The 17,902-nt window shown below is 45.5% G+C and overlaps 1 protein-coding gene across 1 annotated transcript; it reads left to right on the top strand.

Moving 5' to 3' along the window:
• Positions 1–205: 205 nt before the first annotated feature.
• Positions 206–13,437, top strand: dhx15 (DEAH (Asp-Glu-Ala-His) box helicase 15). The gene is made up of 14 exons (XM_037262166.1): positions 206–365; positions 1,112–1,385; positions 1,545–1,738; positions 1,814–1,973; positions 2,629–2,847; positions 5,426–5,593; positions 8,091–8,177; positions 8,250–8,399; positions 8,467–8,575; positions 10,624–10,815; positions 10,906–11,028; positions 11,088–11,266; positions 11,328–11,497; positions 12,563–13,437. Exons 1-14 carry the CDS (start codon positions 358–360, stop codon positions 12,669–12,671), a joined length of 2,142 nt encoding a protein of 713 aa, XP_037118061.1. The 5' UTR covers positions 206–357; the 3' UTR covers positions 12,672–13,437.
• Positions 13,438–17,902: the final 4,465 nt, after the last annotated feature.

Below are 17,902 nucleotides of genomic sequence, written 5' to 3'. Positions count from 1 at the left end.
ATGAGCTATTTTGATTAAACACAAAAGACACCAGGGTACTTTCAATCGATTAATTTGATAACCAGATAATCAGATGTTTATCAATTCTGAAATGATCTGCAGGTTGTTCAACCGATTAGCAAATGTATTTGATTTTTTTTTTTAATTCATTTTGATTTTGTACGTGATGTATTTTTCCAAGTAGCCATGTAATGATCCTGTCAGTGTTGCAGATGAAGATGCAGCAGCGTTTGGAGCCGAAGGGGGCGTCCGCTCAGTGCATCAACATCTCTCTCGTCATCCCGATCAAGCTTGAACGACTCGCATTCTTGCAAACATGCCAAGTGTCGATCCCATGACAGGTGTACAAGGATAAACATGATGAGGTGAGGACAAATCTGCCCGTCATTTCTCACTTTCGATTCAGATCAGAATGTATGGAGCGTGATTGTAGCATACGGCAGCCCGTGAAGCTAGTCCAGCATCGGTTATGTTGATAATTAGGGGTATTTAAATAAACATAATCGTTTGCACAAAGTCATCATCTTTTAGCGAGTAATTGGATATAAAACGTGTTGCGTTTTTTCACAAGTGTGTTATTAAAAGACAGACTTGTGTTAGTTTGACAGCTGGCGACTCGCTTTGGTTTAGCATTAATACAATTGGCTGACAGAGGTCATGTGACTCGCATTAAGGAAGTTCTGTCCACAAACAACAATTTCGCCCTGGTTTTATTTATTGTTATAAAATGCTACAAGTCAGTCCTTCGTATATTGCGAGGAGTTTTCCCCCTCAATATAATTACGGAATCCTGGTGAGCCGTATGAAGGAATACATAGACGCCTCTTTGAGCGCATCGTCACAATACGGGTATGTGCCCGCCATATTGAATGTGGCAGCTATGCCCAGACCTGCCCAAACCAACATGCTGATTATAAATATTTACTGCAATTATTTTTTAATAAAGATAAGCACGAAACCAACCATTTGTTTTCAGTTGCAGTATTATTTTCACAATAAATGATTCAAATTGTGTTGTGAAATTCTTGTCTTATGGTTTCCACTTACTTGTGTTTGCAATATCTAATCCTCACTTAATACTGTTTTGTGTATCTGTCGCTATCTCCTCCAGGCGTGACCGGGAGAGGGTCCGAGGTGTTGATGAGTGGTCAAGGGCTGGCCCTCGTGTTCAGCGTGGAAACATGGAGACCGACCTAGGGCAACCCACCGAGCGAGAGCACATCAATCCGTTCACCGAGCTGCCCCGCACGGCTCGCTACTACCAGATCCTCAAAAAGCGGCAGCAGCTCCCTGTGTGGGACTACCGAGAGAAGTTCACACACATCCTGATGAATCACCAGTGTTTTGCCATTGTAGGAGAGACCGGTTCTGGAAAGACCACACAGGTAGGACAAACGTGGGTCATATACAGAGGGAATAACGTAAGCTATCATCAAGCGAATTACCACGAGTCACGCTAATCTCCTGTTTTCAATAAAAGTTGGTGCTAATCATCATCCAGTTCTGGAACCTTTCTTCTCACTTCCGCTTTATTTGTCCGTCAGATCCCCCAGTGGTGCGTGGAAACGATTCAATCCACGGCAGGAGCCAAGCGGGCGGTTGCCTGCACCCAGCCCAGGCGGGTGGCGGCCATGAGCGTCGCCCGGAGGGTAGCCGATGAAATGGACGTCACGTTGGGCCAAGAAGTGGGCTACTCCATCCGCTTTGAGGACTGTAGCTCTTCCAAGACCGTGCTCAAGTAAGTACATCACAGTTACTAAGCACTCTGAGGGTTCCAACAGAAATATCTCCAAATCACATTTTAACTCCAAAGATACTTGACGGATGGGATGTTGCTACGGGAGGCCATGAGCGACCCACGGCTGGAGCACTACGCCATCATCGTGCTGGATGAAGCCCACGAACGCACGCTCGCTACAGACATCCTCATGGGCGTCCTCAAGCGGGTGCTCCGACAAAGAGCCGACCTCAAGGTAAATGCAATTAAGTCCCCCAATCAGAACCTGTCGCCTTCTCACACTGCACATTTCCGGAAATATACACATATGTCTGGTATTTGGTTCCTACCTAAAATCGACGGAGATATCCTTGTTGTTCCGAACAAAGAACATCCGACTCGGCCGTTAACCGTAGTACTCACGAAGCAGATGGATAACGCCTTCGTTGTTTGTCATTGTAGAATCCGAGGTTATTGCCAACGCTCCTCCGCTCTACCGCACGCCCTCCCCATCTCGGCCGCCGAATCCGGGACATTTAATTTGCCTTGATTAAGAGCAATTACGATGCCCCGCCGAGCGTAAAGCGAAAAATGCCGAGACGCTGGCCCCGGAAAATAGCGGAGATTGAAAAGCGGGTGAAGCGCTTCCCATCAGAACCTTAATGCCCTCCACCTTGTGTGGGAATGCCGTGTGCCAAACACGGGCGGACGAGGACTGCCGTGTTCCGTGTAGGTCGGCAACATCTTGCGATGGCATCCGGAAGCCTAATAAACAGCCTCATTCTTCCCGTGTGGCTTTTTATCGCCCCGTGTCATCATCATCATCTTCATGACAAAATATAAACTCATTTTCCGCTCGTGTGCCCGCGCCGTAATCACCCGTTCTCCTCTGATGTCTCTTCGTGCTCCAGATTGTCATCATGAGCGCCACGTTGGATGCCGGCAAGTTTCAGAAGTTCTTTGACGGCTGCCCGTTGCTGTCCATCCCTGGACGCACGCACCCCGTTGAGGTTTTCTACACGCCCGAACCCGAGCGAGACTACCTGGAGGCGGCCGTCCGCACGGTGGTCCAGATCCACATGTGCGAACAGGACCCAGGGGATATTTTACTGTTCCTTACTGGGCAAGAGGTACGACTGCAGTTTTGTAATCCATACCATAACAATAATTCCTTATAATTTCTTCATTTATAGTTTAAACTGAATATACCACAAATTATAACCTTAAACCAGTAAACAAGGCTTTAAATTAATCTTGTGGCATTTTGGGGCATTTTAGAAAGAGCAGAACAGTGAGTCAGTTTTTCCTCTTAGCTAGCTAGTTAATAGCTAGCTAACTAAAATTCTTAAATGTTTTCAACTTTCAGGGTCAAAACTTTTCCGATCATATAATGTGAACGGGTGTGTAAGGGTACATTTTTAACCTCATCTCATTCGCTAAAGCGTGATTGATGTATGAGCAGCTCAATCTCTGGCTAGCAAACGTCACAAATATGCTATTAGCAGCATGTCAGATGTGTCAGACTTGAGCTAACATTTGCTAATCGTCGACAAATATAGCCTCTATTATCGTTCAAACAAAGCCGATAATTCTCACTTCCTGTTTGTGTTTGGGACCCCATTACTTGAAATTTTGAGTTGTTTGTCCGCCACTCCAGCTCCGAGCGTCCACTGGACACAATCTATACAATTTCTTAAGAATACTAATGCAAATAGCATACCTAAGCAATGAGGAGACGAGTGACCGACCAATCGAGCCTTCCTCCGCACCATCTCCTGAAATCATTTTTTTCCTTCGTGCACACGCTTTGCCCATTGATGTGTAATGGAGGGCAGGGTTCATTCTTGGAATGATGAATTTGGTTACAACTGGGTGAACACACACACATGCGCACTGAAAAGCTCAAAAAACGTCTCTAGATTGGAACCTGGAGCCTGATAGACATGCACAAGGTGCTGCTTTGGAAATCTAAATGATTTTTTTTATTCTTATTGTCATTGCAGGAAATAATTAGATATGACCTCAAACCCAGTTTTCATTTGCTCTCCTGCAAACATGGAAAATGGGGTTTGATGGACATTTGTTTGTGTCACAGTTTGCTTGTGTCATAAGACAAAAAAAATGGTCAAATGGTGATTTGTGGTCTGAGATTATAAAAAAAAAAAAATAAATGGTGAAGGATTTTTTGCTTTTCAAATTCGGGCCTTGTCTCGCACATGCTTCAACCATCTGTGATGTTTTGGGTCATGCTCTGTATTTTTTTTTGGTGGTGGTATGTTTACTATCTCGCATCCTAATTGGGTTGAAGGAGCGCAACGTTCAAAGGGTGCCGTTGCAGCCTCCTTCCAGCTCTTCTTCACCTCCAAGACTTGGTAACAACTTTCAAATGGACTAATGATGGGGAGGCAATCTGTGTCTGTCTTTTATTTTTTTTTCTCCTCTTTTGAGTTTGGAGCATGAGGAAGGCTGCACCTGCTCTCAACACCAGACCCATCCCAGCTGTCGCGTAAAACGAAGTCCTAATATTTAAGTTTCCCCCGCACAGCGGTGTGGTGAGCAGGGAAAATCCAGAGAGATTGGCCTCACGGAGGAAAGCATTGGCTGGTGGGCCCGACCCAACACGTGGGCCGTATTCCTCCGGGAACGCCAGCCCAGCTTACTTCCAGCGCTTTGGCAAAGAGCGCTGTTTTTTTGTCTCCACAGCAGCTGCCGCGTCCCGAGGCTTGATTGGCTATTAATACCCCGGCTAATTTGACCGATCTATTACGATTTCCCGTTTCCCCACTTGTCACCGCGTTGAGTAATAAGAGGCAGACAGCCATTGGCGGGCTTTGACTTCATTTCGTGTACGCGGGGACCACCGGGGCGGGTTTGCTCATTCATATTCAACGGATAAAAAAAGAAAACAAAAAACTATATTAGTAGTAGTCATTGCAGTCAGTTATCAGGTGCATCACACCCTTCCACCTTTTCAACGGCCACAGCCAATAAAGTTGCTGACTGGGTCAATAGTTGTTTTTTTGCATATGCTGGGGGCCGCTGAAAAAAATAGACCGAGGGCCACAAATGGTCCCCCGGGCCACATTTTGGACACGTGTTTGACTGTAGTGTCTGTCTCTCTCTCTCTGTCTCTCTCTATCCTTCTCTCAGTGTTTCATTTTTCTTTCTTTTTTTAATGTCATTTTGCTTGCCATGCGTTGATTTTTCTTTGCATTTTTTTTTTGCTGGCTTGCGCTCAATGCAATGCCCTTGTTGGCCTGCAGGTGATGCTACAGCCCAGGCTTGTCGTCCCTTGTCCTATCCAGGTCTCAATGTTGACAGTTAAAAGATAAAAAAAAAAAAAAAAAAAAAGCACGTGCAGTTTTGAGGTGTTTCTATGTGGATGTGAGCGCAATACAATAAAAGTGTGCAGCCTGTCGCCTCGGCGTGCACGTGTCGCCTTGCGCTGGCACTGTCATGTTCTCTAACTCCTGCTGCCACTCAGGCCTTCCTTCAGTCTGGCTCCAGAAGCTTGCGCCTGACTCAGTGACTTGCCGGCGGTGAGGCACAATCCGCTTTACAGCGCTGCGGAATCACGAAGCGTGCTTGTGTCTGGCTGCCTCGCACGTCACATTTTCCGTGATGGCTCGCTGCAGTTCATGTTGAAGTTGCGGCGTCAACTCTTTCCTGGACGCTCTGTTTGATCGTCGCTCGCCGTGTCTTTTACAGGAAATCGAGGAAGCTTGCAAGCGCATCGAGGCGGAGGTCAACGACCTGGGGCCTGACGCCGGCGAGGTAAAAATCATCCCCCTGTACTCCACGTTGCCGTCGCTGCAGCAGCAGCGGATATTCGAGCCACCTCCTGCCAATAAACCCAACGGCGCCTTCGGAAGGAAGGTAAACAAAAAGTTGGCAATCGGACGCAAAGCTCAGACTGATGAACATGTTGGATGTGTGCCTTTAAGGGGTGTGGCCTAGTGCGTGATGTCACTTCTGAGTGTTTTTGCATTAGTGTGTTTGTCGGGTGAAAGTGAAATGGCTGAAAGTGCAACCATAGCTCTCTGTCCATTGGCAGAGCTAGGGGGGGAGCGTGGGGGCACTGCCTCCCCCAAATATGCTTTGACTTTTGGATATTTTCTGGTATTTTTTTCACAGCTCCCATCTCCCCCACGCAGGGAACCATGAATATTTATTAGCATTTTCTGAAGAATGCTTTGGATTTGTAAATACAAAACTCTTGGCAACCCGGTGCCAAAATCAACAACCTAGCAAAACTAAACCTGGTATGAAATCGAACATGGTTCCCGCAGTTCGGCCCCGCTGTTTTTGAGTCATTGATACGAACGGGGAAATAAAGTAAGAAGCGACTCCCTGAGCCAACCTTTGCTCCAAATGGAAGGAGGAGGTAACACGTACTCCTCCTGTTCGGCCTCACGTCGAGTGAAAAATGCAGAGATGTCATCGGAGCCTCCCCGAGAGGAAGTCGTGAAAAAGAATTAAGGCTTGTCACGCCCGCCGCTGCGCATGCTAACGACTGCATTAGGCAGCCCTCAATTAACATAAAGCACTCGCTCGTCATTTATTCGCCATTTGTCCGGGAGAGCCGCTGATTGTCTTGCCGCGTTTCCCCCCCCCCCCCCCCCCCCCCCCCCCTTCCAAGACTGTAATCTCACTTGGACAAATGTGCCAAAATGAGTTTATCTGGAGTGTTCCGTCAAAATCTCTCGACGCTTTTGAATGCGAAGGCGTCATTTGACGCTCCCGTCACTTTAAATCGAGGCTTTATTTGTCAACAAAGCTCGCGTCCCGAGCGTTAAACAGTGAGCGATGGCCCGCGTTAGCCGCTGCGCTTGCTCCCTCCGCAGGTAATAACCCAGAAATAACACGCAGAAACGACGCTTTAATGATATTACTGATGAAGCAAGGCCCGGATTATCCGGCGCACCAACACACTGGAAGGAGCCAGCAGGCGTCGGGCGTAATGGCCCCGGCCGAGATAATCCTTCACAATCAATGCAGTCAATGAAGCCAACTATATGACGGCGAAATGGGAGAGGGTGTCATGCGCGGCAGCTGCTTCTGGCCCGAAGACAACCTCGAGTATCGGCGTTTTTTAATTCCCCTCAGTGCTCAGCCGCCTCGTTTCCGAAATAACGTAGAGTTCAGTTCTTAAAAATTCTTGAGTTTAGAAATTTAGCCCCCAAAGCCAACTTCGCATTGTGTCTCATGGGTAGACGTAGGAAAAAGTCTCACAAAATGATACCCAACAAGACACAAAAAGTTTGCCATTTTGTTTTGAAGCAGCTGTTTTATGCTCGTTTCAGGTTTGCCAACTGGCCATCAAATATTAAAAATGGACAGAATTGGGTTTAAAAATGTCACTTAGAAATGTAAAATTGGGTGGACATCTCTATTTAAAAAAAAAAAAAAAAAGTCTCAAGAAGACATGCCCAAAACAACACAAGTCTGCTATTTTGTTTTGAGGCGGCCATTTTATGCTAATTTCAGTTTTGCGGTCTGGCCATAAACATTAAAAATGGACAGAATTGGGTTTGAAAATGTCATAAAGCAACACAAAATTTGGTCTATCACAAGTAGATACAAAAAATAGTCTGATAAATCTTTGCCCAAAATGACATAAGTCTTTGATTTTGTTTTGAAGCAGCCATTTTATGCTAATTCCTGGTTTGTTGACTGGCCATTAAATTGTGTTTGAAAATATCACTTAGCAACACAAAATTGATCACAAGTAGATAAAAAACAAGCCTGATAAAGCCTTGCCCAAAACGACACAAGTCTGCAATTTTATTTTCAAGCGGCCATTTTGTGCTCCTTTCAGGTTTGCTGACAGTATCTGCTGAATACAGCCTAATAATCCTCCAAGGTTTTTCCCACTTATTTAGATTCACGGTGGCCTCATCTCAGCGGCGGTAGGTAACCACGAGTTGCCGACGCTCCCGAAAGAAGCATTCTTTTTCTTTCGCCCGACGCCCACCCACACATTAAGTTATGACACTCGAGAGAGGCAGTTGCCAGTTGGAGTGGGCCATTAGTCAGCCGTCACAGTCCCGAGTGCTGTGATGAATCTAAAAGGGCTTTCGTTATATAAGTAGAACTCACCCCGGCGGCGGCGGCGGGCGCTTTTTTTTGCCTTCGCGTGATGTGCCGTTTGCGTGGATGCTGACAGCCAGAGACCCGTCGGCTGCGATGACTCATTTGACTGTCATTTCTCATCGCCGGCCTTACCGTGGGGATAATTGTCATCAAAACTGATCCCGCGACGCGCTGGACATTCTGTCTCCTCCTCTGTTTGCAAATATAACTTTTCCTTGCCTCAGTTTGGTTTCACAGACTCTGTTTTACGAGTGTCATGAAGACTCATTTTGCCACACAGGTCATCGTGTCAACAAACATCGCCGAGACGTCCGTCACCATCGACGGTGTCGTGTTTGTGATCGATCCTGGATTTGCCAAGCAAAAGGTCGGCAAAGCTTGATTTATTACTATTTGGATTTATTTCATCGTATAAAGTGCTGAATTCCTGCACGGATAGGTGTACAACCCTCGCATCCGAGTGGAGTCCCTTCTGGTGACGGCCATTAGCAAATCGTCGGCGCAACAGAGGATGGGCCGAGCCGGACGCACGCGTCCCGGGAAGTGCTTCCGCCTATACACGGAAAAAACCTACAGGACAGAAATGCAGGTAGGACGCGGTAAATCTCAGAAAAAGTAATCTCATGCTTTGCTTACTGTACCTTCAATTGGCACAGGACAACGCCTACCCAGAGATCCTCAGGTCCAATCTGGGCTCCACGGTGCTGCAGCTGAAGAAGTTGGGAATTGACGACCTGGTGCGTTTTGACTTCATGGATCCACCAGGTTAGCGTGAAAGGATTCCAGATCCACTTACAATAGCTGAAAAAGTGCGTTTTAAGAGTGACACATGAACCAAAATAGAATTCAACGCTGTACATTTGAACACCAAATCGCGTAATCGTCGGTTAGCTTATTGCTAACAAATACTGTGAAATGTCAGAGACGGGCTAGCAGGAATTAGCACTTATTAACGTGATAATTTACAAAAAAACCTTGATAATTTACTTGTACTTTAACCGAAATAGAATTCAACACTACTTTTGAACACCAAATCGCGTAACCGTCGGTTAGCTTATTGCTAACTAGTACTGTGAAATGTCAGAGACGAGCTAGCAGGTATTAGCACTTGCTAATTTACTAAAAAAAAAAAAAAAACTTGCTAATTTACTTTTACTTTAACCAAAATAGAATTCAACTCTGTACATTTGAGCACCAAATCACGTAACTGTCAGTTAGCTTATTGCTAACAAATACTGTGAAATGTCATAGAGGGGCTAGCAGGAATTAGCACTGACTTTTACTTTAACGCACATGGCGCGGCTTCATATTCAATAAAAGAAGATGAAATAAAAATCAGATTTAAAAAAACCCATCTGCAATCAAGCGACGCTGCAACAGATGAGCCGCCGTACAGCGAGGGAACTCTCGTCGTCTCGTGTTTGATTTGATATCAGACAACGGCGTCGTCGTGATTGGGATCAGTGTCGTTTTAATCGATACAAACGCAGTTAGAAGACGCTCTGAAACCCCGCGGCCGTTTGAAATGAGGATCCGCCGCGTCACTCGGGAGCCGGCGAAAGATGACGAGATCAAATGATCCCGGCAGATATCAAATGCGGCATATTTGGAGATTTTCGGAGCGCTTGCGGTTTTGATGAGCAGTTTGCGCGGCGGTTGCTGTGAATCACGGCAGAATTAGGCCAAGCAGATTCCCCTGTGAGAGCGTGCGTTACTACATCTTCGCGAGGAGACCGCCTCCCCCCTTTTCCTCCTCGCCATAATATAGTTTTCATCTCACCTCCGAGATTAAACCCATCTACTGGCCCCCCCCCCACCTCCGTCCAGCATGGCAAGCGCCATTTTGCGAACGAAATTGGTTACATCAATAGCGGCGCTATCGCCTCGACGATTGCCTCCTCCTTTATATTCCTCCAGTGACTGACCTCCACCATCACCCCCGCATTCCTCACAAAATGGAAGCGTCAACATATCGGATCGGCCTCGTCGACCGGCCAAGCGAGAACGAGCTCAAGTGGCGAGGAAAGATGACTTTTTATTCCTTTGATGCACCGGTGGCATTGACGCCGCAACCTAACAAGCTCCTGGAAGCCGCCGCTAGCTTTGAGTCCTGGACAGACTCTTTATAATATCTCGTGGCTTCCGATCGATTTTTATGCGCCCGCCTCCGAGTAAATGGGCCAGCCAGGGATGTGTCTCCAGAGGCGACGCGCTGTGATATAAAGACTTAACAGCGTGTTTTGTTTGCCCGTTCCCGCCACTGTGTGTGTGCGTGTGTGTGTTGGGGGGGGGGTGCTGTCGAGCTAATCAGCCCCAAACGCCATTGACTTATCGGACGATGGTTTCATTTGCCTCGTGACATCTACAAAAGAAGTTCCTTTGAGCCGCAACCAGGTTTAATGTGGGTTTGGCCTGCAGTGAGTGTAGTACAGTTCAGTTCATGTGCTGGGAGTCAAACATTCAGGAAAAGCCTTTGTGATACCCAATATTTTCTTTAACCATTTCGACCATGGAACCACAGTTTTTTTTTTTTTTAATCAGTGCTACTATGTAGGAGCACAGAACAAGTGCAACTAAGCCATGTCTGCCATCTAGTGGTGAATGGTGATATTACAACTTAAATGTTGTCGTCCGTATTATATAAATATTTATTTTGTTATACTATACTCAGATAACTATTCAAACAAATAATAATAATAAAAACTGCACTGAAATAAAAATCACCCATAAAAATGAATGCAAATATTTGAGATTCACTGGCCTTCGTCATCAATGTTTGTCGTTGCACAATCGGTCCCGTCCCTCCCCGGCAGCTCCCGAGACCCTGATGCGAGCCCTTGAGCTGCTCAACCACTTGGAGGCGCTGGACGACGACGGCGACCTGACGGATCTCGGCGCCATGATGGCCGAATTCCCGCTGGATCCGCAGCTGGCCAAGATGGTGGTCGCCAGCTGCGAGTCGGGTTGCTCGGACGAGGCGCTTTTCATCACCGCCATGCTGTCAGGTTGGTCCAATTTTCTCTCGCTTTTTCAAGTGCGGTCTGTACTTTGCCCATCTTAACTTCTCCCTGTGGGCCCATCCCGACCTTGTTTAGTCCCACAGTGCTTCTTGCGACCCCCCGCGGCCAAAAAGGCGGCCGACGACGCCAAGATGCGTCTGGCTCACCCGGACGGAGACCACCTGACTCTTCTCAACGTCTACCTCGCCTTCCAGCAAAGTAAGTCCGTGCTCGCCCTCCCCTCATCCCGATTCCTACCCGATCGCCTTCCTCGGCAGGCCACCGATCGTCGCAGTGGTGCTACGACAACTTTGTCAGCTATCGCTCACTGATGGCGGCGGACAGCGCGCGCCTCCAGCTAGGCCGGATCACCGAGCGCTTGGGCTTGCCCCGGCGGAGCTGCGAAGGGGACGACGTCCACGTCCGCCGCGCGCTACTTACCGGCTTCTTCATGCAGGTCTGAGTTATTTTGCATTTTATGGAATTGTTTAATGACAAACTTTTCTCGATTTGCCCAGGTTGCTCACTTGGAGCGCAGCGGTCACTATTTGACGGTGAAGGACAAGCAGGTGGTCCAACTTCACCCGTCCAGCGCGCTGGGCCAAAAGCCCGAGTGGCTCCTCTACGGCGAGTATGTGCTCACCGCCAAGAACTACATCCGCATGTGCAGCCGCATCCACCCGCAGTGGTGAGTCCCACCCACACGCTCATCATTCGCAACCGATGCGGAAATGATGCAATTGAACTCAGTTGGTACGATTATTTCCTGACTGCAAAGAAAATCTGCTTCTTTACAGCTATCGATGCTCGTGAGGAATGTTGCCACAGATAGTATGTTGAAAAAGTAATTTAGTTAATTTACAGATGACTTACTTTACTGGTCAGTTAATTTATAATAAGTTGCATTGTATTCAGCAGATACCGACGTCCCTGCTAAACAAAAAAAAATGATCCAACCATATTTACCACTTAATTGGAAGTACAATTTTAAAAGTGACATTTCAGAATAAAATTTTTTTTTTCATTAGAAATAAATTAAAGACAGACTTTTTATAAAAAATGTACCGTAATTTTCGGACTATAAGTCGCGTTTTTTTTTCATAGTTTGGGTGGGGGGGCGACTTATACTCAGGAGCGACTTATATACATATATATGGTTTTTTTTCACTTTTTTGGGCATTTTATGGCTGGTGCGACTTATACTCCGGTGCGACTTATAGTCCGAAAATTACGGTATTTAAAAATTTGATTTAAAAATTTTTATTTCAATTTTCTTTCTAGATTTCACTTAACGTTAAGAGTCTTTTTTACTTCTATATTTAACTATCAATGTTACAATGGCAAAACCCATCGTTTATAATGTCCAACGTTTTTAAATCTAACGATTAAATCCAAAGACCTCCTGCAGTCACACACACAATCTGCTGGGAACTTAAACTCTTGAACTCTTAAAGCTTGAATGCATACTGCGCTGCGATCGCACTTTTTTTTCAAGCAGTCTCATTGAAGCTCGAAAACTGTCGACGGCACAGTGTGCGCTACAAACTCAAAATAGTGCCTGCATTTCCAAATCTCTCTCCTTCCTCCATCAGTGTTGTGAGAACACGTGAGACGTCGATTCGCTGAAAACGCGATGCATATTACGTACGCCAAGTATATGCTTTGGCTCAATACATGTTGGAAAATGACCAAGTAGCTTCCTCCCGTATCAAAAAGTTTGAAGACTAATGATTGATGTTTTTTTTTTTTCAAGGCTTCTGGAAATCGCCCCGCGCTACTACGAGATGAGCAACTTCCCGCCGAGCGAAGCCAAGAGACAGTTGCAGCGCATCAACAGCCAGCTCTCATCCAAGCAATTGTGAAGAAAAGAAACTCGAGATTGGCTTTCATCCGGTACAGTTCCCATCTCGTCAGGTCTCGCATCCGCCGCTCATCTATTTTGAGAATTGGATTGCTGTCACATGTACGCCTCTTCCACGTAATAAACATGAATTTTGGTATAAAACAACCCAGAGTGTCTGTAATTTAGTCACAGACCTTTAAAATGTAAGATGTCACTCGGCTCCCTCTAGTGGTATGTGACAGAATCACTTCCTAAGCGCATTTCAGTTGTATTTAACTTTTAAGATCAATTCGCTATGGCTTACGAAAAGCTTAAATACGCTTTTTGGAAAAAAAAAAATTTCTGGTAATGATGAGCAATTAAGCCTACTATGCTTCTGTTTTTTTAAAGTCGGCTATAATGGTACCCTGTCAAAAATATGCCAACGAGCGAGAACGAGAGTATGACTCAATCTGCGTCAACTTGTGTGAAAAAGCCTTTCAAGGTGCTAATTGAAGAGGTTAGCATGTGTTTTATTTTTTTTTGTTGCATTGTTCCAAAAAGCGGGTGGCGCTTTGCCAGCAAGAAAGCGAAAAAGAGTGAGAGTCATCCCTCCCAAAGTGAAGCCAATAGAAAGGCCATTAGTCGGCACTGATCTGGAAATTATATGGAATTGATCCTGAGGTAAGAACACTTTTTCAGGCTCGATACTTCCCATCGATTCCGGCTGCTATAATTATAAATGAAAATCGTTACGGAGCCAACTTGTGTTTTGAACTGAGTCGCACACACTCGTGCACACAAAAGTGATTTCCTCTCCTTGTAATAGAAAGCATTGGCTTAAACCTCTTCAGAAGCCACTTTATTAGGTACACCTGCCCCTATCGAATGACATTCAATAAATAAGAAAGGCTCCTTCGACGTCATTTTGCATGTGCATCAAGTGAAAGGATAATTTGCGCCATCTAGTGGCAAGTGACGAATTGCAGTGTAAATTACACAGCTGATATTGTTCAATATAACAACACAACTATTTTAATTTTGTGTCGTGAGCCAAAATGGGAGCTAACCTGCCCGAGCGCCGTTTCACTAACTTTACCCAAAGCCACAGCGGGCGGGCAGTGTGTGAATGAGCGGCTCCAATCCGCCGCCACCCCCGGAGTCCATCCTGGCCGTCCGGCGCCTCATCATCATTTGATGACTGCAGGCAGGAAACTTTTATTGCAGCACACCTCAGCGTTCTGGGAAGTCCATCCAACCACCCACCCGCTGTTCCTCCTCAGGTTTTTCTTTCCTTGCTTTCTTTTTTTTTCTCCTCGTCCGAGCCAGGTGTCTTATCTCCCATCTTTCCGCACACAGCACAGCCAATCTTTTTGGGGAAAATGGCGACGGGAATGTGACAAATCCATCTGTCCCGGTTTGAATTTGTATGCTAATTTGAAGTAATAGCCCCTCCGGTCAGGGTACGAGGGAACAATTCCATCACGCCGCCTACGACAGCGACGTCTCCGCCCGGGCAAGCGACGCGGGTGCACACGAAGGCCGGGTTAGCCTTGATGGATGGCGAGGCGGCCCGTAGGAATGGCGCCGAGGCACGAGGCCCTAGCGATTCGACCTCATTTATTCCCGGTGAACTTTGACCCCGTTTGCCTCATCGCAGGAGCATCATAGCCTCACGGACGGACGTATTGTCACCAAAGTGTCTGCGGCTGTTGATTTGATTCAGTGAGAAGCTTTCACGCGTGGCCGGGCAGAAAACGAGACAGCTCGGAGAGAGGAAACACAAGATGCATGTATCAAATGAGCTGAGCCGTGTCGTACGCTCGCCACCTTGGCCCTCCCCTGACGCGCTGCGAAAGCGTATGACACCGCTCGGCTATCTTTAAATTAATCTCTACGGCGCCGGGAAGATAACATTTCTCTACGGCGGATAAGGTGACGCTTACTTTTCTTCCGCTGCCATAACAGGACCATCGCGGCGGACCGTATATACTACAGCAAATAGTATTCGGTCTTGAGTACTCAGCCATACCGATACCACGAATACTTTTGAAACCTGGAATTACAATAAACATGGCAAATGATTGTGAATTATAGCACCTGTGCTAATATTATCTTGCTTGTAATGCATTCAACAGGAAGAACAGAAAGTGACTGAAAACACTGAATAATAGTAACATTCTCTTATTTAGTCTTCAAAGCTGCCTTTTATTAAAAAAGAAAAAAATCAGGAACAAGTGCGGCACATATTGTTGAAATATTTGGGGAATGACTATAATGTCATGGAGGTTCTCCAGTCAGATTTTGCAGGACATTTTGTGTTGGCCTTAGTCCCACTCTTCACGGTGTTCCACAGGGTTCAATGTTAGGGCTCCTTCTGTTTTTTGTATTTGCTGCCCCTGGTTTCCCCTTAAAAAAAAAAAAAAAAGTCTTTCTTTTCACAGCTATGCGTATGACAGTCAGATGTCCCGGTATGCAAACATTTTCTTCTTCAAGTCACTTTTGGCCAGGAAATTAAAGCCTGGTGGCACTGAACTTGAACTTCAATGGAAGAACACATAAATTGTTCTCCCTGGTGTCTTATCTAAAGCAAACAGTCTCCAACCTGGAATTTAAATAGGACAATGATTTTTTTAATATGACCGGCAAATTGGTGCCGTTGTTGGAGCTCATGGGACAGAGTCCACTTTTGCACCCACTTCACTCGTGCATTTTAGGATTAATTTATTTGCTTTTAAATGTAAAATTATCTCGCCCATCTTCTTGGAGCTGTCCTTTTCTCAAAACAGCTGAAAGTGTGTCAGCTCGGCTCTCCAATTTGGATCCTGCTTGTAACTGTTGGCTCGCATCACAAAGCAATGGCTCGTAGCTCAAAAACGCACAAGTCAGCGCACTCATACGTCACTGGTGCTAAAATACGCAAATATATTGTTGCAAGAAACGCCATTACATTGCCATTAATGTATGAGACGCATGCCAGAACGACAGGTGGCGCTGCAACCCCGAGATACGAGGCAACTTTAGCTAATCACAACAAATTACGTATTGAATAGTATACAATAAGTTGACGACTGCGTAAGTTTTAGTTATTTAATTATTTGCAGTTTTACACATGTCACTCAACTAAAACATCACAGAATAGGAAGAGGGAAATTTTAAAACAATTAAAATGTCCAAAAAGTTTTTAGAATCGTTGTATCCACCTTGCGCTATTAATCATTTTTATTTCATTTTATTTGGGAAGTGGGAAGTGAGGGTGGGGAAGCACACCATGTGACTGACTGAGGATTCCGGCGGAGCTCGTCGCCTCTCCTGCATCCGCACGGTTCCGTCCGCAGCCAGACAGGCCGGCTGGAAGAACTCGTCGCAGCTGTGTCGACCGGAATCCGATCTCGAGGATCGCCCACCCTGACGCTCCTGGCGAGTAAAATGGACACCCGGGTCCGCCGGAGCGACGACGAACCGGTCAGCCTCACGTGGGAGAGCCGCTGCGAGCAGGTAGGACACTCCGGCATGATGCCGCTGAGTCTGACACACGCTTGAATAGATTTTGTAGTGGAATGGAAGCTAAAATCTCGTGAAGTGAAACAAATTCATAAAAATAGGCACTTGTTCTTGTGAGGCACACCTGAATTAATCATTTTAATTAACTCCAGCTATGTTCCTTTTTTTAAAATCTATTAAACTTTGCCAACGACTGCTCTTCTTCTTCTTAAAAAAAATAATTAAATGCGTGCTTTGAAGAACCGAGTCAATATTTAAGATGCAGTGAAGAGGAAGAAAAAAAAAGAGCAATCCCAATCCGGGCGACGTGAATATTGGTCAGGTTGCCATGTTCATGGCTCGTGTGAGTGCAACTTGTTGGTTGCCAGGTTTCACTTTCAGCCCCCTTTTGAAGTTCTCATTTGCGCTAACTTACAATATTCAAATGCAGCTATTTAGCATTGTCAGCCAAAATGTCCATTTAACATCTCAGTGCGTAAAGTTAGTCCAGGAAACTCCATTTTTTAACCTCAACATTAAAGAGAAGCAAAAAGATACTTTAATGGGTGTCTTATTCCGGCAACTATATAGCAAACAAAGCAAGTACATATGCAAAGGTGGGACGATTGTCAACTACTTGTTGCACTCATTGTGTTTTTGGGCTACGCTCACACAACAAATCCATTTTTTCTTGAATTGAAAAACTGCTAATGTCTACAAAAAGCAACTTCAAAGCATGCTTATGTCTCAAAGTCCTTTGTATATATTTTTAATTTAACACTGTAATGTCCTTTTATTCTTTAATTCCACTCTTGAAATGACTTTAAAATGTTGCCAAGCTGCCGCTCAATAAAAGAACTGTCTTTTTGTGTTCGGTAGACTATAAAGCACACTGAACCTTAGCATTAGTGTGAATGCAACACGAATGCTAAGAATGCATCCCATCAAGGCTACTAATATCATAACTTGAAAAAAAAAATACATAAGAACCAATATATATACAGTCCGTGTATGTATACAATACAATATGTACAAAGTAACATAACATAAAATACAAGCTGAAAAACTATTCCTCATATGCTTTGTTGTTTGAAGCGGATCGGAGACGTCATGATCACAGCATGCATGACGTCACACACTAAGCTAAGTTTGAAAATTAGCTGTATTGACGAATAAAAATACTGAGAGAGAATATTTCTAATCACAGACTCAATAGTGTAAAAAATATGATATCAGTGATGTTGTTTGTGGTCCCGAGTTTTGATTTGAACTTTTTGTGTTTGGCCCAATAAATCGACATTACAGTCGATGAATTGAAGTAAGCAGGTCATCTCATCCATGTTGTTCACCCTTACCCGCCTCCGAAAACCCCCCACACCCCCCAACCCTAAATCCAACTGGGTGGGTAAATAAATAAATAGGAAGCAAGTAAAGGCAAATGTTGACAGAGGCCGTCCTTGTGGCCACATTAGCCACTCATGCTTGAGCGCTGGCTAAAAAGGCGCTGCATTATTCACTCGCACATACAGACATGAATGACTTTGGACTGTGTGTGTGTGTGTGTGCGTGTGTGGACCCGTGAGCACTTTTCGGGGCACACGCCTTCACTTTGTGGGCATGGCGGGAGCACGATGCCTAATTAACATCAGCTTCTTTCGTTCTTTCTCTGGGGCTGCTGTCCATGGTGCTGAAAGTTTCAGTCCTCAACAGCCCTGAAACAATTTCGGCTCTTAGATCGCTACCCTGTCAGAAATTGGGGTAGCAATAAGATTCCTCTCAATAAGTGGT

The sequence above is a fragment of the Syngnathus acus genome, chromosome 10 (genome assembly GCF_901709675.1).
Source record: "Syngnathus acus chromosome 10, fSynAcu1.2, whole genome shotgun sequence".
In the NCBI taxonomy this organism is placed as follows: domain Eukaryota; kingdom Metazoa; phylum Chordata; class Actinopteri; order Syngnathiformes; family Syngnathidae; genus Syngnathus; species Syngnathus acus.
Note: the sequence above shows the minus strand (reverse complement) of the source record. Positions and strands in the feature narration are given on the sequence as shown.